Source organism: Anopheles cruzii, chromosome 2, assembly GCF_943734635.1.
Source record: "Anopheles cruzii chromosome 2, idAnoCruzAS_RS32_06, whole genome shotgun sequence".
NCBI classification, from domain to species: Eukaryota; Metazoa; Arthropoda; class Insecta; order Diptera; family Culicidae; genus Anopheles; species Anopheles cruzii.
Genome location: NC_069144.1, coordinates 56,123,438 through 56,148,073, shown reverse-complemented (window position 1 = coordinate 56,148,073; position 24,636 = coordinate 56,123,438). Strand labels below are relative to the sequence as shown.

At 52.8% G+C, this 24,636-nt stretch overlaps 1 protein-coding gene across 3 annotated transcripts in view; it reads left to right on the top strand.

Moving 5' to 3' along the window:
- The window catches only part of LOC128267762 (protein alan shepard), a 140,479-nt gene that overhangs the window by 3,018 nt on the left and 112,825 nt on the right, over positions 1 to 24,636 (top strand). For 2 of the 3 annotated variants that reach the window (XM_053004678.1, XM_053004676.1), the window contains exons 1-2: positions 4,029 to 4,072; positions 19,661 to 19,735. In XM_053004678.1, coding sequence (XP_052860638.1) covers positions 4,043 to 4,072; positions 19,661 to 19,735 — 105 coding nt within the window. In that variant the 5' untranslated portion in view covers positions 4,029 to 4,042. Of the gene's footprint in view, positions 1 to 3,977; positions 4,073 to 19,660; positions 19,736 to 24,636 lie in introns of those variants that run through there. The other variant, XM_053004677.1, reaches the window with a different exon arrangement.

Sequence of the window (24,636 nt, the reverse complement as noted above, 5' to 3'; positions counted from 1 at the left end):
TGTTCTGTTTTTAGCTTTTTGGCATTAATGTTTGCCTCGGGGCAAGGAAGGCGAAATTAAATTGACAAACAAAAACCCTTCGCGTGAGGGAAGCGGAAGCAGTGCGGGGCAGACCGCCACCGGTACGGTTCCGGAAATTCGCGAATTCGGCTGCCGACGTGGGCGAAAGGCAAGCTGCGATTGCTGACAGCTTCTCCAAAGCACTGACTCTCTCACCCGGGGCGGGGACAAGCCGCCACCCTCGCCGCGAACCCAAAACCGTACGCTAAACTTTGTGCCGCCGGCAGGCAAAACTTTGGCACCGAAGAAGAACCGAGCCGACCGAGCGGAAAGCTCCACCATCTTGGCCGCCGTCAGGAGGTCGTCTTGTTGATCGTGTCGAAGTTGATCGGAGGAATCACCGCACCGAACCGGGGGGCATTTGGATTCGTGGCCGAAAAGTCGTCCCGCCGCCGCCGGAGCGCTTCCCAGGGGGCAGTAAATCATTGCCCTTTCACGACGCCCGGTTCGATCCCGCTGCCGGCTTTCGGGGAATGTGCTCGTGATTGCGAAATCATTATCGGCCGAAGGTGTGCTGCCAGCCAGATGTGTGGGCCGTGCGTTTCTCACCGGACCTTGGGAGGATCTTAATGTGGAACCGTCGTCGTGTCGTGGTCGCCCTTTCCCGTTCCTTCGATCGATTCGGTTCGGTTTTGGGGCAAATCGGCGAGTTTTCTAGTTGCGGCCACTCCATGCCGTCCAGTGCCGTCTGAAGGACCTCCTGTCAAGGGCCCTCCGTGCCTAATGGACATCGCTTTACGATAATTGGGTCGAACTTTTCGGCCAGTTGTGTCACAAATAATTGCTTGCCATGTTCGAATCGTGGCCACCATTTGGCCCATACTCGACGCTGCGATGGCGCCCTTCAATATGTCATTCTTGTAGCATTCGAAGAGGTTCGAAGCTTTGCGGAGAGCTTTAGGAACCGTTTTTTTTTAACGAAATGATTTATGTAACTTGTGCACTGCTTCAAGTGCTTTCTGCACTTAATCCCCAGGAGCTCCAGTTTTCGGGAAAAAGCCGTTTCGAAGCCCCAATCAGACCCCCTTATCAGGTAATGGGACCGAATCTCACTTAATCCGCATGTGCATTTATGTTGACAGCTGTAGCTCTGACAACACGATTGGTCCGGCGGACACCGCCTGGTGCGGACAGCCAAACAAACACAGGACTTGGCTTCCTGCTCAAGTGGATCACCGGTGGACATGATTCATGGCGGACGACACGAAGCGACAAATTATGTTTATCAAAAGAATGACTGCGACGGGTGGCCATGTCGGAGAGAGAGAGAGAGAGAGAGAGCGAGAGAGGTGAAAAGGGACAGAAAAGTGAAAATTTCAACCCACGCAGGATCCAGTGGGATTCAGTCTTCCATCCACACTCTCCCTATCTCGGTTCCAGCAGGACCTATCCGGAACCACGGCATCCCGGGTTGGTGACGGGAGGGTGTAATGTGTGTGTGTGGTTCCACGGAGGTAACGAGGACCGGGAAATGAGTTTTCACTCAGGGAATTCGTCGAGCACCGAAACGGTGCGGTTATCGGAGGTATTTATAGATCGATGAGATGTGCGGGGGGGTACCGATTTCGGGAGGGACCCTTCCGGAAGTGGCGGCCGGACGGGGTAATGGTGGCCTTGGTTGGCTGGCTCGATTATGTGCCAGGTGTGTACGGCAATTTCTACGGTTCGGTGGCACGGTGGCCGCACGTCGAAATCAATATCAATCATGCACGGGTTAACGAGTTGCTTGCGAAGGCAGCGGGCGCGCGGGCGGGCCCTTTAAGCCAGTTCCGCCCGAAAAGCCGATCGATGGCACAATGTCCACGTGCGTGTGTGTGTGTGGACGGGCCGGGTACTAATTTGGCTTTGGCCCGTCGGTGTGTGAGTTCGGGCGGAAGACGGAACCGTGCAATATAATTGAAATAAATAGCGGGAATAGACTGCGTTCGAGTGGCGAAAATTGATTGAAACTATTTTCCCGTCGCCCGCGGATCGCGGAACGGCAAAAAAAAAGATTGCATTCGGCGGAATATTCAATTGCTCTGGGCGGGAAAATCGGCGCGATTTTTCCGATCGCGATATGATTAATGAAACATTCATTAGTTCCACGGGAAGTCAGCCAAGCTCGAGTACTGTTTTCGCACAATTAACATAAATGTGGTTTATGCGCCGACTAGCAAATGCTAAAATGTATGAGCAAACTTGTCGATAGTGAGCCGAAAAATCAATTAAAAGTATTTTGAAAAAAAGATCTTTTGGAATTTATTTACATCAAGCTAAATTGTTTGAGGAAAGACAGATGCCTGACAGAAGTTAACATATTATTTTCTTAACTATTGCATTAGAAACCGTTAGAAACCACATATTTTCTTCTCACTTTTTCCCATTTTTCCTTCATGGGCTGCCATTTACGCGACGCTAAGGCTAATGATTGGCCGTTGCCGAACCGAAAATCGATACCGGACCGGCCGCCCCGACCGCCCGGTGTAGTGTTCATGGCATGGAGGCAGCCCAACTAGCAACTAAAAGAACAAAAAAAAACCCCTTGTCCGTTGTTGTTGTTCCGCCGCCGTTCCGCCGATGGGTTGCTCCCATCCAACGCGGCCGGCCGGATCGGAAGATTTGGGACGAAAATAGTTCAACCACGCCTTGGACCACGGTTGGGAGGTCGCGGGAGGCTGCCTGTGCTCGCTTCCCTGGCCAGCCAGCATCATGGCGACAACTTTGGCTTCAGCGACACACAAACACACACACACACACACGGGGCGGATAGCGGATCCCTTTTTCACATGACGCACTGCGCCGCGCTAAGGACCAGTAAGGGCCCACCCGAGGCTCGGCTGCTCGCAACAGGATGCCAACTATTTTTAGTCCCGCCACCGACGTTGCCAGCCGCGCGTTCCTCGGCGTCCTCAAAGCCGTCCGTCCCTGTGCGCCTCTATTGTTTCTCTCTCTTGCTCTCTTGCAAGTCCCGGCAGGAGCGGAGCCCATGGAAGATTGCTTCGCACCGCCGGGTCCACAGAAGAAGAATGGAGTTGGAAATAAAAGTCCTGCAGGACCCGGTCCAGCTTCCGGCCGTGGACTCTGGAACCATTGCTCTGGTGCAGCCGAGCGCGGCCCGCCGATGGTGTGCTCTGGTCAGCTTATGCTGGTCGAGATCAGACAACAAAAGTTGAAACCATAATTGGCGGTACCCAGGTTCCGGATCGGACACCGGTACGCAGCAGAGGGACGCAGTGGCACCGGCACCGGGAGCGGCCTTTGTTCCATGATTATGTTGAGCGCGCTGTCTCGCTCCTTCGCTCGCACACCAGAGTGGGGCTCCGCAGTTCCGCATTGTTGGCTTTCATTTGCATAGCGATGCAATAAATTTCCACCATTTCGCGCGGCCGCACTCGGCTTTCGGGCCGGCCGCTGTCGATGCTTTATGGTGTTTCATAATGTTTTGTCACTGGTATTGAATAATTTCGCCGGGCAGAAGCGGGCCCTTTCGCCGGGTGGCCGGGGGCTGATTTATCTGTAGGGCCCCTCGACGGCGGGTGCTGGGTGGTAAAAATTAAGTTCAAAGGTCACCGGATCGGATCGGCTGTGACCGCCGCAGAGAGACCCCGAAAGGCCAAAGTTAGATTGTGCCCGCGGCGTGGCCTGGCGATTTAAATCATACCATCTTCGTCTGATTGTATCTATTGTGCATTCCCCACGCCGAAAAGCGGGGGTCGTTTCGAAAGTTATGTTTGGAAATATTTTCTCCCTGTTCCGGTGCTTCGGCCTTCGCTCTCTCGCTCTTCGTCGACGATCCGGCCGTTCTTGCTGCTTGAAACATGAAAACTTTTTCCGTTGCCAATTTTCGCTTGCCTTAGTTTTATGCTTTACCCGTTTTCTTTCTCTTTCTCGCTCTCTCTTTCTCTCGCCTCTCCCGCTCGTGCCCATTTTGCCAGCGCAAAGCATGCAACAACCACGATACAGTCCGGCCCCGCCGCCCCCGGTGACGATACGTCCGCAGATGCCACCGAGACATCAGACAATACCGAATGTAAGTAGCCTTGCAGGAGCAGCATCAGCAGCAGCAGCGGCGGCCCTCCGAGCGGGACCGCGGGAGTAGCTCGCAACCTGGCCGCCATTTTTCATCCTTTGGTTTTACATACATTTATGCGCATCTGACGGGAGTGGCCAGCGATAAGTGTCAAAAGTTGTAGAGCTGATCCATCTTGTGATGCTCCACCAGAGGACTCCGAACACAGGAAGTCAAGTCATGCAGGTGCAGTTATCGCTTCTCGTCCATCCAGCGCAGCGTATCGATCGTCCGCGAACTCCATTCCAGAGAACAGAAAGGGACTCTGACTCGGGCCATGTCACCGTTCGAAATGGGACATATTTACATATTTTCCATTAGAAAGGGGGGAATAGCGAAAGATTGCCAATTCCGTTTGCGAGATCCAGAAAACCAGATTGTGACAGCTAATTGTGGCCTTAGTTAAGCGTTGCCCCATCGGTCCTGTTAGAACTTAAAGTCGAACGGTCGAATTGAATGATTAGCTCCCGGAAGGGGCCTTGTTTACCGCCGCCATAGGCGAGATTAAAACAATAGATAGAAATTCCGAAACCGATTTGTTGAGCTTATTGATCAAACTTTGGACCGCCGGGCGTCCCCGAAACGAAATCTCCTGCAGAAGGAAAATACGGTCCCATTTGGACACTCTGTCAGGGCGACTAGAGTGTGGCGGCGACCCCAAAGCGAATCCGTTCCGAACGCGGCTTCCCATTTCTCTCTGGAAGCGCACACCGCACGTGCACGTCAGCTCGAGTGGAATGATAAAATTCCGATGCCATTCCATTACCGGCATGTCAACGGATGTGGCCAACATGTGCGGGTCGGTTACGATCCTGGGGTTGCCGTCCGAAAGCGGGACGGGGAACGGGTGCCGGTGTTGAACACATGCCCCGAATAGCTATCCTGTCCAGGCCTTCGAGTGCTTTCGAAGATATTTTCGGTATTTCGACGCCCAGCCGGGCCAGAAGCCGGCACACACACACACATTGTGACAACATGTAATCTGTTTCGTTGCTCCGGCCCCATCCCCGGTAGCAAAGGGCGCTATCCGGCACCGGGTCCGGTTGGGGTTGATAGAATTTTTACAGCTGTTCCGTTCCGGGCGTAAGATGTTTTTAATTCTGACATTTTAAGCTCCGTTCGAGTGCGATGAGCTGGGTGAAAATGAGAAAATTGCATCCTGCTTCACGCCGGGCCAAAGGTGGCCCCAAATCTGAATCTGGATTGGGTTTTGGTCACTGTGAGACATGAAAAGTGTAGTTCAATCAGGGAAAACATGACCAACAATCTGCTTTAGGATGCGCTTACATCGATCGTCTCTCGACTTGGAGGCCAAGTCGTGGTCAGGTCAACCGTCGCTGGGCGGCTGGCCTGAATGCGGTGCATCACTTCAGATACACTTTCGCACGATTTGAATATCTAAAATCTCTCCCAAACAAGAACAACAACAGGTCCACTCAGGGGGTCTGTTCGGTCGAGTCCTGGCCAAATGCAAATTGCTTACTTGGGTATCCCGTCACGGAGCTCTCCAAGCTCGGTGAACAAAATGGGGCATTTCACAGTTTCTTTTCTGTTCCGAAGAGCAGCTTTGGTCTAATTGGTCGGCAGGCAGGTACGATAAGACTGTCGTGGGGGTTTACCTTCGTGGTTTGGCCGTTCCGATGCACACGCTGCGCCCCGTGTTAAGCCCCGTTCAAAAGCGCCCGCTGCCGGCGATGCAAGTGGTTTTCACCGGTTTTTATGGCCAGGTCGTCCAACCCGTCTCGGGCCGTATCGAATCCAAAATGCAACGACCACCGTCCGATGCTCCAACTCGGTGCCGGCTCCTGGAGCTTGGCCTGGCTGCAAATGACGCGCCCGGTACGTGGTTTGTGGGAGATCTTCAGAAATTATGGCGATAGGATTACATCGTACGAGAATCGCCCGTTCGTGGTTTTCGGCCACGTCAGAAGCGCTTTTCGGGCCACATCGCCGGCCCTTTGCCTAATCTCCGATGCACGGTGGGAAACGACGGCGCAGGCACACGTGAGGAAGCCAGGAATTACTGGACGGACACGTCCCGGTGTTCAACGTGCGACCGTATCCAGCTGCTGGCCAACCTCTAGAAGCGTGTAGCGCAGCTGGAGAAACGCTTTCTCCGTGTCTAAGCTTTTGATTTGGAAGCCATTTAATGAAGGGCAGGAATTATGAGCGAATCGTTTCGCTCGTTCGGTCGGTCGGCCGGTCGCTCCCCACAGTAAATTGCCTTGTAATTTAAACATTACCATCTGTCGTCTGGTGCCGCTTAAGGTAGGAACATTAAACAGCTATTGGGGTCCACTGACATCGGACGAAATGGGAACACACTGGCGGAGGATTTTTTCATTAACTTCACTTTTTATGTAGGAACAGCACAGATACAAAGTGTAGGGATGTAGGATGGGCGGTATCGGGGAGTCTTGGTTCAGGGCGGGGTGTGTGCGTGGGACTAAGCTCGGGTCAGATCAAAGGAAATCGGAAACGGGACGAAAGTCGGGCCACATTACAGGCCGCCACCGAATCCACCCTCCTGCTGGATGCCGCCTCCCTTGCCGATGTTCTTGACGATGGCCTCAAATCCGTTCTTGCTGTCGGCGTGATACTTGACGATACGCGTCGAACCGTCCGGCTCATCCAGAGTGTACTCTCCCTTGACGACATCTCCATCCCGGACTTCCCACTGGCTCTTGTGGTCACCGGTGTGATAGTCCTTCACTCCGTACTCGAACTTGTACTTCGGATAGGCGTAGAAGTCTTTGCCTTCGTATCCACCGATGCTTCCGCCGCCGATACCACCTCCGATGCCACCTCCGAAACCGCCCTCGAAGCCACCGCCCTGCGTCAAAAGAAATGCGTTTCCGTAAGCCCAAATTCACACTAAACTCCCGCCGGCAGAATGTGGTGCCCCGGAGCGAATGCTTACCTGTCCACCGAAGCCTCCACCGATACCACCACCACCACCACCACCGTAGTACTTGTACGGGATGTGCTTCACTTCGCTGACGAATCCGTGGTGCTCGTGGGCCACCACTGCACCGAGCAGCGCCAAAGCAACGACCGCAAGCTTCTGCATGATGTTTTGCTGGTTGGCTTCCTTTGGTACTGTGGAACGGTTGCTAGTTGAATGATGTAGTTCTGACCGACCCGCCCTGGGTTTTATACCTCCACCAGCGTCCTTGAGCTTCACATTGGAAAGTGCTGCCCAGTCCGGGGGATCCTTTTCGAAACTTCGAAACGCCGCGGCCGGTCCGGTGAAGCTTTCTTCCCGGTGTGGCGCGGCATGCGATGTGCGATGTGGCCAAGGTGCAAAAAATAAGGACACCCCTCTTGTGACGATGTAGACCTTCGCAGGCAACGCCCTCTCGGGCAGACGCCGGGCTTCGTTTCAAACCGCGCGCACCCGATTGCAGTTCGATTAGTGGCAAATAAAAAGCAAATTAATCGATGCACAACAGCCGCCTGGCCTGGCGAGAAGGGGGCCCATCATACCGTGCACGGCCCTTGCAGACTTGCTCATTGAACCGCGTGAATGAATCGATATCGTGGCTTTTGGTTAGAGGTGAAAGTGATTTTCGGAGGATGGTGCAAAAATGCAACGAGAAAAAAAATGAATCAATTTGCCCAACCCACCAAGAAACGGCCTTCGGAAGGTGTTGGTATGTAAATAGAATGCTAGAAATGCTTGGACGCGCAAGCTGCCTCCTCCGCGCATAGTGTGGTATAAAAGGTGAAGAATTCGGCAGAGGACAGCACCAGTTACAAGTGATCTGTTACGCAGCAAGCACATCAACGCCAAGTGTAAAAGATGTTCAAACTATCGCTGGTAGTGTTGGCTGTGGCCGGAGTGGCCGTTTCGTACGAGCATTACGGTGGTGGACTGGTAAGTGCGGCTGTTTCTGGACTGGATTCTGGCGAAGGTGCGAATTACTAACGGGGTTTGACTTGTCTCGATCAGGAGGGAGGCATCGGTGGATACGAGGGCAAGGACTTCTACGCCTATCCGAAGTACAAGTTCGAGTATGGAGTGAAGGACTATCACACCGGTGACANNCTTCCCGGAAGTGTCCGGCCCGTGCTTCCGAGAGGTTAGGTTTTTAATTCAATCGCATTTCGGTGCGCAAGGCAGTGCAGTGGGCTAACTAACCCCATGGACCAGCCGGGTGATGTAATGTCCCTGCGCCGAGAGTGCCACCCTATGTTGACCGAACGGGGGAAGGCCGCAGGAAGACCGGATCCTGTCCTGACGTTTTTTTTCGTGTTTGGTGTGTAATCGAATCAGACCGTAATGTCACACTCTCTTCCCTGGCTTGGCGGTGGCCGGTGATGATGGCCCACAGTCGCCCAGAGCCTTAGTCGAGAGCCTTAGCCCGAAGCTGGCAACATGTCGTCTGTTTGTGGTTTCACTAACCCGGGGTGGTACCGGGGTGGTGATGGGGAGCCCGTTGGCAAAACCAGCGCTAGCTGCCAGCTGCAGGCGTACCAAAGGGTTCGCTCCCATGGCCCATGGCTGGATGGATGGTGGTTCCGGTTCGGGAAGCCGGAAAAGTGTAAAATTAGATTGCATCGGTCCGGTCCAGTCCGGTTCAGAGCAGTCCCCTCGCTGGTCCGGGGATCATATCCCAATCTAATCTCTCTCCGTTTGCCGTCCTTTCTCCGTCCTCTCCGCCGGGAAGGCAGGCGGACAACTTTCGCATGCAGTCGCTTCCGGTGTTTGGTGTTTTCACCGGTGTCGCTGGCTGGGTGTGCCATCTCTCGTTGACGTTGATCAACTGATCCCGCCCTCGTGGCCTCGTTTTCCATAATTGTTGTTGAGATATTTCTTATCCATTATCTTTGGATCATTTGAGGGATTTTTTTAAAGTACAAGACTTGAGTGATGTTAAGGCAGAATCAGTTTCATAAGTTACCAAATCTGTTGGGAAATGCACCACAAGTCTTAACGCTTCCGATGCGTTCCAGTTCCAGTTGTGCTCCGGGATTTTATGCAGTTGTTGAACCTCCAAAACGGACGGTTTACGGAGCGAAGCCAGGGGAAATAAATAGACTTCTTTTTTCTCTGTCTCAGTCTCTCCCTCGAAAAAGATCCCGGTCCGTTCCCGGAGTTTTTGGCCTCACGCCGCGAAGGCCAAGGTCAATGACCGGCGATCGAGTTTTCTCGTTTTCGGGCGGTGTTTTTCGCCATCTTATTTCGCACACCGTTTCGCGCAACACCGTTACTTGGCGGTGGCGTGTGGCGCTTGGACCATGGGTATACTGGTTCTACTGTCCGATCCGATTCCAACCCACCCGGTGGCAGTCTAATCATCGCGTTGACGCGTGAGATGGCGTGCTTTTTGGGACGTTTAGTCTTCGTCCCCCGTTCTGTTCCCCAATTCCACGCCAAGTCTGGCGCCAAGTCAGCCACGTCGGCCGGTCTTTTCGCCGGACAAATCGCATTCGCAGCAGCTGGAGCTGTGTCGTGGAGATCTTTCGTCGTCGTACACACGCAACCGGGCCACTATAGTGTTGGTGAAGTGCCGAATCTAACAAAATCCACAGATGAGTTCCCCCCCGAGAGAGAGAGTGGACCCGGAAAAGGGGACCGATTGCAACGGTGGTGCGACCGAGAAAAAGAAAACGGGTGAAAACCTTGGGCGCTTCCGGTTCGCGTTCTGCGCGGGCGCCGCACCACCCTTTTTCAGGGGTGGTGCGCTTTCGGTGGCTTTTCGGAGTGGAAGTTCGCCGACATCCGACGACGTTCCGTTTCTTGGCTTGAACCAAGGGAATCCTTATTTGAAATTCGATTTTAACTAGAATCAGTTGATTTTGTATTTTGCATTCCTTCACTCCACGTGAGCGTCCCCCTGTTTGTGTGTGTGTGTTGGTTATCAACGTGATAAGAAAAGGAAGACTCCCCACAAAAGGGTATTGCGTCCGCCGCGGACTACCCTGAGGACGCTCAGAGAGTTCCCGCTGCACACTGACTGAGTGACTCGGTTCGTGGCCGCCCGCCCCCACCAGAAAGGGGTGGGTGGGTGCGTAGCGCATCCGGAAGGAATTTCGGGCGCGACACCCACACACAACCGGCAGGTCGCCGTCACACACACTCTCCCGCTATCTCTCTCTCTCTGTCTCTCTTGTGGGTCAATCTAACCCACACGATGGTTGGTTTGCTCCATTGTTTTACCGAACACCGGAAAAGAGTTTGGAGCCGATTTATTCGCTGATTTCACAACCGATCACTTCACGGATTCGCATCGCACGGCTTCACACGATTCTCTGACAGTGGCTCTCAGCCCAAGTGGATCTATTGGACACGCACACTTGGGCGCTTCGGGCGAGAGAGCGATAAAATTGGGGAGCAAATCGGCGCTGTTGGATGCTTAGCAACTTCGGCTGTGTATGTGTAGCCATCGGCGGACACTCGGCACTTGTGTTAGTGTGACATTGTTTCTCCAACGCCAATTTTGTTGTGCTTGAAGTGTACGTATGATGCACTCTCGTTCCAACACACACTCACACAGACAGATGACACTGCATCACGCACGTCACGCGAACACAACATGTGCCAATCTGGGAGTCGAACATTTACGTGGTTCCGGAACCGATCGAAACGAAGGGGGGTCCCCGAAATTCGGATGACCGTCATAAAAAGAGAGGCCATTGGTTGCTTGTGTGTCGAAATTAGCCGACCGGTCAGTTGGATGCGTCCCATCCGTGTGTGTGTGACCGAGGGAAAATAATCAATAATCGGAAAACTCACTGTACCGTGGCGCTCTCACTTGCTCTCCTTCTCTCCCGTTCGGCAGTCGGCGGTCGGTGAAAATTCGCTGCCAACTCCACCGTCAGACAGTGTCCCGATTCGCTCCCGGTCGGTGTGCCCCGCGCTGTGTACGTGTTGTTGTATGCCCGTCTCCGTTGTGCAGAGAAGCAGTGTCAGTTTGGTGTGTCAGTGAACAGTTTTCCATTTTCACTTCCCACTCTCTCCCTCCCTCGCGCCCGCGCCCGCGCTCTCTTTCGGTCACACTCTCTGGCCCCCGTAAAGAGTGATCGCAGCGTGGTCCCGGATCGGGACCGATCGCCGGCCCGCAGTTTCGCAGGGAAGAAGCCGCACACGTGCACCAAACGCGCGACCAAACGCACACCACCATCACGTGACCCCGGGGGGGAACGATGAAAACGGCGGAAAAGCTCCATCCCTAACCCGAATGTGACTCTGTATTATTTAACACCGTCCGGTGGCGCGCTCTGCACGTGGGTTTTCCGCAATTCCGAACGAGAGCTCGCTCCGTTTCTGTGTGTGCCGGCGTGTGTGCGGCTTCCGGAAAGAGGCGTGAGAAACAGCGGCCCGGCCCGGCACCAGTGTGATAAGAAGAGATACCACCCTCTTCGGACGAGATGCTCCACGAGTCACACGACCACCAGATCGGGCGGAGTGAAAGTGGTTTGCGTCAGACCACGCCAAACAGACATTAACCGCCGTTGCTGCTTCCAATTTTTTTGTTTTTCGGGAAAAATATGTTTTTCCCACAAAATGTTCACTCTTTCGGTGCGACTGAGGAAGGCCTTCATGAGGAGCCGGTGCATTTTAATCGCATCGACCGGCGGGGCGCTGCATCTGCTGCATTATCCGTGACAGGCGAGCGTTGCATTGCGGCGGTTGCGTTTCGTTGATGATTAATTGATCCGCTCGCGACTGTTTCTGACACTCCCGACTACTCTCTCTCTCTCGCTCTCTCTCTCCTGCCCTCTCGCTGTCTCTCTATCATTGAGTTTCCGGTGTTTTCCATCGCTTTTATTGAATTTTCTCGCACCGAGCATCTGTTTCCCCAGCTGCAACCGACAGCCTGTCTGTAATGGGAAGCCCTCCCGAATAACTCGACACTCCCTACGCAGTATCCCTAATGGGACCGAATGGAAAACACCCTTTTGTAGTTAACAGTCACCCTCTTAAGTACCACCATGGCCAATTGTTCACCCGCGAAAAGATTGATTAAATTTTTCGCCCGATATTCTGTCAAAGGATTAAGCTGAGCTGAACATACAACGCACCACGCTGCCGAAAGGCTGAACGCAGTTTACACGTCCGATCGTAAGTGAATGTTACAGTTCGTGGAAGGTGCTACCCACCACCGCACGCAATTTTTGACGCCGGAAAAAGCTCGGATCCTCTGGCCGGTGAAAGCTCTCGCTTAAGTGAATCAAACCCCAACCGTTAACCCAACCCGAACCCATTTGCCGCTCGTGTCCGTGCCCGTGTGCCCGATGGTAGTGCTGCTGGACGCGACGCACACCACCTACAAGATGATGGTAAGTGGACGCTTCCGGGAAAGCGGAAACCGGAAACGGATTAATTTGGGGGGGCGAAAGATGACAGGATGAACGTTTTGGCTAACGCCCTTTGGCCCGGCAAACCGTTTTCTTGTTCCTGCGTGTACATATTTTCATCAATGCCAAAGCTGTGATCCTGTTTTAGGCTTCGAATCACTTGCCGTGGAAAATAGCCAATCACAACGCAAATTTAAATACACCAATCCATTTCGCACTCGGGCGACTAATGCTTTTACGTTGTTCCCGCGCTCCGCTGGAACTTTTGTCCCACGGCGTCCCACGGCGGATCATCCGCCAGTGCAAACGGAAGTCGATCTCACGACACAATCGTGTATTGAAATGAATTCCGCAGAAAATTACGAAACGAACGAAATGAAATTTCACCGAAAGTGGGCCTTAAAATAGGAACTCGAACACCGAACCCAAGGCATAAAAACTTGGGCCGGAACCGGATTTTTTTTTGGGCCGCCACCTCGACAGTTTCCGGCAAAAAAGTTTCCCGAAATCCGCGCCGGCGGTGATGGTGGGTGCTTTCGGTGCTTCCGCGGCCGGCCCTTTCGGGAAGCAACAGGAGCGGCCGCACGGGCGTCCCGCGGCAAACTTTTAACAAGGCTTCCCGGAATGTTTCGCATTTCATTGCGTTTTCCCATTTTCCATTCCATTCGATCGGGAAACGCTCCGGCAAGCTGCTGCGTGGTGCGATATTATTTACTTGCGTTTGGAAATTTGATTCCCGGCCGAGAACGCCGACCGTGGGAAAAACACGGTTCGGTCGGTCGTGTTGTTGTTGCATGTTGATTACAAAGTTTCGCTTTATGCAATTAGTTTTCGGTGATGCGAAACTTATGCTTTTTAACAGCTTTTTTGTGCGAGACACGGTGACGGTTGCGGTGGCAGACAGGGGAACTATTGCAGTCCCGTTGCATTTTCCAGCAACTTTTATTTTGCGACTCTGGGGAAAATGTAAAGTGTCAGCATTCTTCGACACTCCCTGCTGCGCGAAATTGATAGCCGCGTTGGACGCGTGAAGAATTGATCGGCCAACGGTAAGACGGAATAGACATCTCCCGACCAGTTGCCAGTTGCTTTGTTCGGGTCTGGTCGCTTCAACAAGTTTTACGTGTCATACTTTGCTCGGTTCCACTGCCGAGGGAACCCGGAAAAATGCATCAACAGCATCGACGTCAGCGTTGGCGTTTTCCTTTTCCACCGATTCGAAGGTTAGACCCGTTCGGTAGACAAAGAAATTTGGACCACACTCGCGCGGAACACACACCAAGTGCCGTTACCAACTTTTGATGACTTTGATCTTGATGATGGCGATGACGATGACGGTGTTGTGTGCGCTGCTCGGGGAAAGGTCAGTGTTTGTAGTTAGATTATGCAAAAGGGCGCAGCGACAGCGTTGCAGCGAACGAAACGGTCCGAAAGTTGTCGTCCTCACAGTCCACCATAAATTTCTAATTGACACAAACTTTCACTCAACTCTCCGCTCGACGGCAAACGCCAGAACAGAAGCGTGTGGCCATCAAAGGGAATGGTGTGTTGTACGTAGCGGATGTAACACCGGCCGGATGTTACCGGCCCTTTTTGGACCGCAAAAAGCTTAGCTAGGTGCACACGAAGTAATTAACGTATTCAAATTGGGCTCCGGGGCCGGGCGAATTAATGAACGTAATTTTATTTTACGCCCCAACACTCTTTCTAACTGACATCGTGCCGTGGCGTTACTGTGGCAAACTTGTGCGTTGCACAATTTGCATTTTCGTTCGGCCTCGGCCTCGGGCTCAGCAAGGAATCGTCAAGGGCACAGCCCTTTTCCCGGGGCCCCAGCCGAGGCCAGGTCAGGTCCTGTTGCATAAATAATCGCGCAGATGCAGAATGCGGCTGAGGAGTGCGCGCACACTGATTGCACACGGCATCTAGCGGTCTCCGTCGGTCGACGCCGTTGCTTTGGATTATCGTCGTCCATCGCCACCGAACCGAACCCACATCCCGATCCCCGACGGTGCCAGGCGAAAGGGCAAAAGGGCACAATGCACGTGCAGCAGCGCGTACACAGCGCACAAGGTTGGCGTTGCTCAGGAGACATTCCCTGATTCTCTCGACGCCAGCCGTGCCAGTTCTCTCTGTGTGTGCACATCAAGCAACGCGCCACCATATCTGTCCGGTGCGGTGTGTTTGTGTTCGCTCGACACAAATTGCATAATGCAACTTGCATCTTTCGTGTCTTCCCGGACCGGCGACAAATGTTGAAACCCCCAGCCCACAGTCCAACAACAATGCAAATCCTGCATCCTGGCGCTGGCTTCCGGTCGAGGCAGCGGGGCATCGGTCACGTGCCGTGCCTGGCAAACCACGTCGGCCTTTCCACCACCCGGGAGGAAAGGACGGGAGGATTGTCTTTTCTTATTCTAAAAGGAATGGCGAATACTTTGCCGACCGCCACGACGATGGCGGCCGAACACGTCGCTCCGCTAGCGACTGAAAGGAATGTCAATTAATTCAAAATCCGGAAAAAATAACAAACGACGGCCGGCGGGTGGAAAATTCTCGGGGAAAAAGCCACCTCCGGTGCGCGCGCGCTCGGCCTGCATTTTTAATGTTTCCAATCACAATTACGCTCCATTATTAATCATTTCGTCGTCGGCTGGGTGGTGACGCTGGGCTAGACGCTGACTCGGATGGCTTTATCGACGCGGCTTGGCTTGGGCGCCCGATTTCTTCTAGGGCCGTGTCGAAGGTCCTGGCTCTACACGGTGATGATGTTAGTCCGGGGAGCGATTCACTCAAGTGATTGTCCGTTCGCCCGGTCGTTCTTCATCATTCCGAGTTGGCCGAGCGTTGACGAGCGGGACATAATCTGATGTCCTGATGAAACAGAGAGGCTTTTCGAAGCGGGATCGATCGGAAGGACGTCCGCTACTGAACGTTCCGTAGGTCTCGAGTCAGCTCGAGGCTCGCTTAAAATCATGTCCAAGATGTTTGGTGCTAAATTTGTAAGAGTTGTTTTACATTTTAAATGCCCGTTGCTTGGCCAAAGATCCAGGTTCAAAGATCCGTTTTGTTTGCAATCCAATCCGAAGTTGGTTCTCGAACGAACGCCCATTACCAGCCGAGATGTTTTTCTTCGAGTTAGTTGCCTGATGTTGCCGTGGTTAAAAAGTAATATTCACCACCAACAGCTGTTCGGCCATGTTCGGCATCGTGTTTGTGCCGGAAGCGTCCTCTTTTAACTTGTAATTTTGCAAGGGAAAATTACAATTTGATATCCGTTGTGGAACAGTGCGAAGGTTGTTTCGGAACGGCACTTGCAGTTGCACGGGAAAAGCTCCAAAACAAGGACATTCAATCGATGCGATCGATAACGCGTAGAATGATTTTCCGGAATCGACCGAACACGGCATTAAGATCAGGTCCTCTAGACCGCTTTCTCTCTATTCCTCTCTCTCGGTCTAACACGCCTGGAAGTAAGCTCGCCCCTAACCCGCAAAGGCTTGTGCTGTTCTGGCGGATTACTCCCGTGGTCGGATTTTTCTTTCCTTCTCGTGAATTATGAATCATCGTTTGTGATATTTTCCCTCTTTTCCCCCCTTTACTAATTACGCTAAATTAGGAACTTCGTACCGGCTCGAACTGATTGAGAGGCCGCTGATGGACCTGGCTGTATCGCCGCTTCCGGTAATCAATAGTGATTATCCGCAAAGTACTTGGCCTCGCGCGCGGGAGGGGGTCGTGACGATGGGGACTAATCGATCGGCAGAAGTTATGGTTCGCGGCTGAAGTGATGTTTGGTTGTTGAGTGGTTTCACTTCACTCTCAGGCGAACTTTGATTCGGTGGACTACGATGGAAAAACGTGGAAATGCTCGAGTTTTCACGAGCCCCCCGGTAACCGATCCAGCCTCGGCGTTTCGATGGTGGGAGCAATCAAAGTTAAATCTTGATGAAAAATGCTCTCCGATGAAAAATGGGCATGTAAATTGAGTACCCGACCGATCGACGGCGGCGGAGGTCCCTGAGATTTTGGCCGACCGGTTGTGGTTGAAAAGTGAAAAATCGATTCTCGTTGCCGGTCCTCCGATTGGGTGACGAGGACGCTGCGGGAAATATCGATCAGTGCGGGATGATTATGATGCCGACGACGACGACGACGACCGATGTTGATGATGGTGTCGCAATTGGTTGCAAACGCTGATGGTCTCTTTCCGGACTGCGGAGTAGGATTACAAATAAATGGGTCAATTTGTGCGGACTCTAGCAGCGCCTGAAACAGGGCCCACTTAGCTAGTTATTTGAGGCGGATTTATTTCCCTAGAATGCTGCAAAATATTTAACTTTCCCAGAGGTTTCTCAAATCCGGGGGGGACCGAGCGAAAATGGAACATTAAACAAGCCGGTCTGTCAGGTGGCCCAATCACGTGCGCAGCATCTCCGAAGACACGCCCGATATGATTGAATCAATTTGCGTTAAAGATGCCGTCGGAAGCCACCAAACACGGCCGCCGTGCTGTGCGCGGGCGCGCGCTCTATCATTGGGATCTTCGTCGTCCAAATTCCTGATGCCAGCCGAAAAGGAAAACCCATCACCAGCACACCGGCGAAGCGGTCCAGGGGGATGGAAAAATCCAATTTCACGAAAACCAAGCGAAAAACGTGTGGCACAAATGATCACGGCGATGTTTTGAGTGAATGAGGGAACTTAATATCGGCCCGCGGCTTTTCGGCGGCAGCGGCAGCTGTAATCAGTTTTTATCAACGTGACACCGGCTCGCACGACATCGCGCCAGCTGCGATGGCCGTGGTTCGTCCGTAGGAATCATGGATTTTGTAGATTACACGTTTGGTACCCCCGTGGGCAGATTAGATTTTTTCCGGGGCCTGTTCCCCGTAGGTCAGTACTTCAGGTATCTGAGGGCCAGAGCGTGAGAGTGAGCGAATTTGAACCCCACCTGTACTGGACTCCGTGTCCGAGTGTGCTTTTGATCCTTGTTCGAGAGAGAACGAGAAATAAACATAGATAAAGTGCGATCATAAAAAATTAGTTGCCCAACAGCGCATCGGGACACCAACGGACGCCACAGAAATTGGATGCGTGACTGGTGCCAGGACTACGGACTTTGTCGGCCCATTTGACTGTCAATATTAATCTACGTTTGTTTCCTATTCCGGTCCCCCCCGACTGTTACTGTCGGATGTTCGCAGGCTGCGTTGGTCCATAGGCTGCGGGATTAAACTTTCACCGTAATCAACACAGCGACAACCCCTTTGATGTGACTCCCCAGATGGACCGGAATCGAAAGCCAAAGCATCGCATGACTTTTGATGCTGCTGCGGCGCCCCGTCCGCCCTCGGGGAAAATGTGTTCCTCCGCTGCGTCCCGGCCATTTTCCGGCGAGCTCTTTTGCCACTTTCGGGGAGGTGTGAAAAATGTCATAAACGCTCGTTTGTTTGATCCGTGTGCCTCTGGTTGTTGCGTAATGGATGTGTCCCGCTCCCGCGAGACACGGAAATGGATTGTGATTGGTTGAATGCGTCGGGCTGTTCTAGAGCGAGATTTTGAAACGAAGCCATCAGCAAGAAAGTTGAGCTTACCGAAAGGAAGTGTAAATTTAATCTCCTGCAACGGGACGACGATCCGACTTTACAGAGAATTGGGCCCCCCATCAATGGGGGGCAAAAATCAACGCAAGGAAACAGGAAGGAAGCCCACGGTGGGTGCGAATTACAAGGAATGGTGGCACGTCAGTGTGTCAGCAAGGAGACAGCAATTTCTCCAATCCGGAGACCCGGAGCTCGGTGCTAGGTGGCCTCGTGAATGACGGTAATCCACTGAAAGGCGTGTGTAATCGTGTTAGGCGAAGATCAATTGATACCGGAAAGTAATTGCCAGTCTCTTCGGCAATGGCCCCTCCGATGGTTTGCGTACGAGACCGCTCCGATATCCGAATCAGCCCAATTGTAGTGCCACACAATCGTCGGTCCGTTCCGACAACCAACGGACGATTGTCGTGCTGTGTCTGATCGGTTTAAAGGAAGGCTCGCTACACTGGCGTAAGTGGCAACATCCATTGTGCCCCGTTACTTTGTGACACCACATAATGTATTCCGTCGGGTTTGTTGACGCTTCTTGATTCGATTCCTTCATTAATTTATATTGCACCAATCCGGGCGGACCGGGACACGATATAAATAGAGCTCAAGAGCGACCGAGAGAGAGAGAGTGTGTGTAAAAGGGAAGTCGAGTGATGATGTCTGTAAGTTGACGGCGTGACGCCGTCGTTGTTTACGCCCCACTCCGCCGGGAACAACCTCTATTCCTGGAGTCCGGAGTCTGTCCTATTTCTGGAGCGTGTTTCGCTCCGGACACGAACACACAATCACGCCTCGGTGTGGCGCCGACATCCGTCAAGAAGTTGAGTCGCCATGGTTGGGTTGGTGGCCAATCGATAGTGGCCCCCCAACTGCTCGGCTAGTGAGGGTCCTGGGCGCGCTGTTCTTCGATGCACACGCCAACAATGGGATATTAATTCTAATTTACGCTCCACCCGAGCCCGATTCTGGGCGCTCGTTGGGTGAGTTTAATTGAAAGATCGATCGATTCGTATCGGTCGGTCGCAAAGCTGACAAAGTTGCCGAAGATCTGCTGCTGATGGGACCACAATGATGCCGAGTGAAATACGGCGAGTTGTGGTTCGTCGTGGCCTCATTCAAGCGACTAAACGTGAAGTGCAGACGCTACTCCAAGTTATGGCCGTCAAGTGTCTACCGTTAACTATATTACATCACACTGGAGTTTCTCTCTCGTTCTCTATAACGAAGGACATTTGGGGTGGACTGCAGCACCATCTTCTCAGACCTTCTTCTCACGCAGCAGCGGTTTCAATTTTCAATTCGAATGCAAACCAATAAGGCAAACATCTTCGACTACCGTTCGAATGTCAGACTAGAGACGAGGTCAGAATATACTGCCAGAGGTTTCCAGATTCGTTGAAAAACCAATTAAGGACATAAACAGCACATCGCTGTCCTTTCGAGGAGCTTCATTTATATAGAGTCGGTACTCTGACACCCATCGACATTCCATTCTCTATCAATACCGGACCTGGAACCAACCTGGGGCAGAACCGGCGCTCCATCTTCTCTACAGGACATTATTTGGTGGCTTGTCCACCGCCTACAGTGCTAACGATGTAGTTGATAGCAGTTTCTAAAAGAGCTTCCTTTCGTTTCGTGCGCGTAGGGATCGTGGGGATACTACGGACAGCAACCGCCGCACGGGTTCGACTCCCATCAGCGCCGATCGCCATTCGTTCATGTATGTAGCCCGCCTCTGTGTGTGTGTATGTGTGTGTGTCTGTGTGTGTGTGTGTATGTGTACGAGTGTTGTAACCGACGGGATGTAACTAAATACTATTGCGGTCCGATTTAACCCCTCAATACTTTTCTCTATTTTCCATGACACGCGAAACACACGACGAATAACATTTCGGAATTCCGGTGTTGAGGATCGGATCCTTTGCTACACCCTAATGAATCCTTGCTTCCGAGTATCGTTAGGTTATCGTCGTTTGGTACGCGAAGTAATGCGTCTATTATGCGGCGATGGCACTACGCACTACTTCCGTAGAAGTCCGTTTCAGACTGTTAGCCTGGGAACTGCGTTGGACGCAAGTGTGTGAAGGTCCTTTGACTGGCCGCCCTTGAATGTGTGTTTCTGTGGCCCAAAATATCACACCATTCGGTCGCAGGATCGAGTATTGACCAGCAGCACACATGGGGAGGCGGCACTACAACAGGGTCAATCCATTCCGTGTCCATGTCCGCGTCGGAGTGATGAGTTGATTAATGGACTCCCCGGTCCGTTTCGGTTCGCGCGTGACCAAAGGCTGATTGATTGTCGCCCTCTGGCGGCGGCTGTATCGGTCGGTGATAACATTCTTCGGATTGTCGTTGACCTTTTTTCGGCCAGCATCAGTGCTAGTGTCTCCATCCCGTAAGCCCACGGCCTTTGGTTTGATAGATTTGCATAATTCCCGGTGCCCGCACCGGTGGGGTAACACTTTGACGGGTTCCTGTGAGTGTCCGCCGTGAAAGAAATGCGAAATAATCCGGTCCATTAACGCGGTTATTATGCTAATGTATGCTCCGGTCGCCTAAAAGCTGTCGAGCGAGAGAAGTCCCTCTCGCCCTGGGATCTTCTTCGGGCGAGTGATAGTGTTTCCTTCAGGAGGATGGCCTGTCGTTCCCATTTTTTTCTATCCCGTGATGTTAGAATGGAGTCGAAACGGAATCGCTTTACTCAAGCAGCGGGTTCGTCGGGCGTGGCCGCCGTCAATTATTCGCCTCGAAAGAACACGCCGAGTTCTGAGGCGCAGCCCCAAGAGTTCCTTTGGACGAGCCCGACGAACACCCGATTCAGAACGTGGTGGTTCCGTTCCGTGTGTGTAGGGACGGGAGCAAAAAGGTACACCGACCGGAACTAGGACCGGAGCGGTGAGCGTGTCATGTGTTCACACCATCGTTTATGCGGCCCGATGACAGGCTTCGCAAGAGGATGGCGACATGTGGGACGCGACGGTTGGGTGTATGAAAAATAGTCCATGCAGCCGTGTAGCCCGCACCAGGTGTCCAGTGTGGGCGCCCTGTGTGTGTGTGCACCTACCGAGCAGCGCCCATCGTTAGTAAATAGTTTATGATGTCGGGTTGAGCGTTAGCAATTGGTTTGCGGCTAATTCCGTCCGTCCCGGCGAATGGTGACCGCCTTTTCGCTGTGCGATATAAATAGCGATTCCATGCTCCAGAAATAGCCGTTCCCGAGGAGACGCCGTGTGTTACTTTCGTTTTCTCGAAGGTGTGTGATCGTGACCCGATTAATTATGATCAACAATCCATTATGGGAATGTTTGTCCAACGATGCCAGGCCTCTGGTGCGGGAGTTTCTCAAGAAGTATGGCCCTCAATGTGTCTACAGAATGTACAGTACTGGCAATGAATGTATAAACATTGAGTTGTTGCGCTTCGTTGCTGACCAACTGCGGAGCTCTGTTGTTCTTCGGCTAATTGATTCGGTCACATTCGGGACAGCCGAAATCGCGCATCGCCCGCGGAGGAGAGTTCAAGGAGGACCTAAGGACTCCCTGAAGGACGCCCTCGGCCGACGGCCGACTTTCTGGTCCCGGGGGGGCAGAAAAACAGCACTTGCCGCAACACTTTAAAGCCCGAAAGCCGAAGGATAGACAGCCGTATGTCGCTGCTGATGCCGGGCCTCTCTGGGCCTGGGCATCGTCTCTAAAATGGCCGCGGCGCATGTTTTATCGACGCTAATAAAAATCAAATTAAAAACAAACAACCCAGCCCATGGTGAGGGACGAGGGTTAACGCGAGCCACAGCACCATCCGTCCTGGGGTCTGGATTTCGGATTTTTTGTTATTGCTTTTGCCGTTGGGCGGAACCATTTTGTGTTTTTGGACGTCCTGTTTGGCTGCTTTGCTAAAACCAAGACGGTAAATTCTCTTCCCCGATGAAGCCCGGTCGCCCGGCCACCACCGCCATTCGGTCTGATGTATGCATATGGCTTCGCGAGTCCTTGAGAGGGATGTTTACGAGTCGCTCGCTTTAATGTGGGGCGCGCAATATTTTCCAGTTCTCCAGGACCACGCCGGGCCCGTGGTCGAGGGTGGTTGTAAGACGGTCGGTGGCCATTCGTCGTCGACTTTTTCCCGCGTACAGTTCACGAGGACCCCTCGCCGACTGCTCGATTTGATGTGCGCCGTTTCGCGTTGGTAAACAAAGTCCGACGACGACGAATCGAAGTTGCAAATGAGGGGCGCCCTGTCGAGAAAGAAAAAGTGGCACACGGACCACGGACCTCCAGAAAGCTCGCGGAGAGTGGTGGCTGTGTCCAGAATTTCAGTTCGTTGAGTTATTTTTGCCGATAAATTATCGTAAATATTGAGCCAGGAGTGAAACCGGGCGGACGGTACTTTCGTATGGGTGGTAAATAAACATGCCAACCCGCGAGGTAGGGCAGCAATACTGGACCCCGTCCCTGCTGGGGAGTAAGCCGGTTTTTAGGAGCTGAGCTTTTTTCGGTTCCCCTTCGGTAGAGTTGTAAACATGGCAAAGAAAACTCGTAAAACTTTTGACAACCTTCAACCCAAGTCCCGGGGAGCGAGTTGACGTTCGCCGACTTCGGGGGCACTTGGAGTAGGCGGAGTTGGCGGAAAGGTGGCCCCGGTCGGGGAGTTCCAAAACAGTCGTCCAATGCTGATTTGGCTGATTTGCCCGTCGGCACACGCCGACTCCACGCCCCGTAGTCCCCGGTAATGGGATTCATGTTTTACAACTTGAAATAGGTTTTCCGTCCGTTTGACACGATGCGCCGGTCCAGATTGAGCTATTCTCGGGCTCGGGCGTGCATCATCATGGCTCCCGGGAATGCAAGTCAATCATTGGCATTCGTGGCGTGGGCCACCCGTTACGATCGAATCGCAGCGTTCCGAACCGAACCGAACTTTTCTCATTTTGTTCGCGTATGAAGACGTTTCCACACGCTGACACGACTTGACTCGAAGTCAGTCTCGGCTGGACTGTCTGGATTCAAATTTGCCCGAAAGCTCGGCGCAAGAACTCTATCTTTGGGTGATGGAGTAACGGGACTGCTCGTGTCGATTTCCGTTCAATAGTTTTGGTGGCCATAAACCAGGGAACATCATAAATAAGTTTGATTTAGGTCTCGTTTTTGGGGTGCACCAAAGAGTGTCGTTGGCAGCAGCAAGTTCTAATTCTTGTGGAAAGCTACCCGGGTTTCTCGACGTTGACTCGGTGGCCATGTCGTAAGATTTATTTTATTAAACGATAAACCCGTCGCCACTGCGCCGGGAAACTCACCCAGTAACTCTCGCGTCGCGTAAGAGGTTACAGTCGCCCGAAGGCGACGTCCTCCCGTTTTGCCCAGTGCCGGAGCTTTCGGAGAAAAGTTCCTCTACGGCGCTCGTTCTTGGTGTCGCTCGCCGTCGTCTGGACCGTATCGATCGATCCCCGGGCCTCGGGCTACTAATCGTTTTATTTTGTCGTCGACCCTGACGTCGGCCAGGCCAGGACTGGAGCGCCCTTCCCAGGAAGATGGTTTTCCATTTCAAGTCCATTTTTCCATCTTAGGGCCCAGTAATTCGAGGAACAGCCCGGGAAGCTTATAACTCAAGTGCAGGGACGGAACTGTCCTTGGAGCTTCCTGATGGGTCAATAATTTGATTTTTCATTTGCTTTAACACTAATCTTCACCGTGGTGCTGGTGGGTTTCTGCGTTTCTAATCGCTGCTGGCCTCTTTCTTGTGCTGCACATTCACGCCGTGACCGTTTCCATTAACTTCTACATTCTTGTCTATCTTTCTAGGTAAGTCCCCGTTTGCATGCTGATGCGCGCCGAGAATTGCAATCGATGCCCTTAATGTTGACTGCAAAGCCACCACCGAGCGAGGTAGGACACGCCACGCCGGGCACAAACTCACTCCGTCCTCCGTGCGCCGGCTATCGTTTGCACCTTTCCACCTCTCGGGGCCGTCATTAAAATTCTCCCGGCATTGTTGGCGCTTCCATTACTGGGCACTGCTGCAGAGTGTGTGCCGTGTGCCGGTTACTGCAGATGACGACATTGTCACACTATCTCCAAGAAGCAAGAAGGGCCGCCGCATAGATAGAGAAGTCTGCATCGCCGGCGCCATTTTGTGTAATGGAATCGTCACCCGAACGGACGGTGTCGAGTCGACTTACCGACCGACCGACCGCACTCAGTAGTGTCACTTTCTTTCCTTTCCCGGTCCCGGCACAGACCTGGGCTTTTTCTGGTGTCCCTTTCCTGGTGGTTGGTGATTATTGTAGAGTAAGAAATTAGTTTACCATTCGGTTCCGGTCCGGGTGGGTTTCCTGTGCCGGTCGTGACGCGTCGTGTGACATAAAAAAATAACTTAAAACCCATTAAATCTCCGGCCAATCCGGCTGCCGTCACGTTGGTAAGTGCGGCCTGTTACAGAGCGCGGACAAGCGAAACTTCGGGCGGAAAAGGAAAATTAGACTTCAGACTGCCATCTTCTCTGTTCGGTCAGTCCAGCCCAGCCCAGCGGCTGCCATCCATCCGGGTGCGTCAGCCCAAGCTTAGCACACGACACTCGATGGCTTAGCCACGCTCCAGAGAGAGAGAGAGAGAGACCGATACG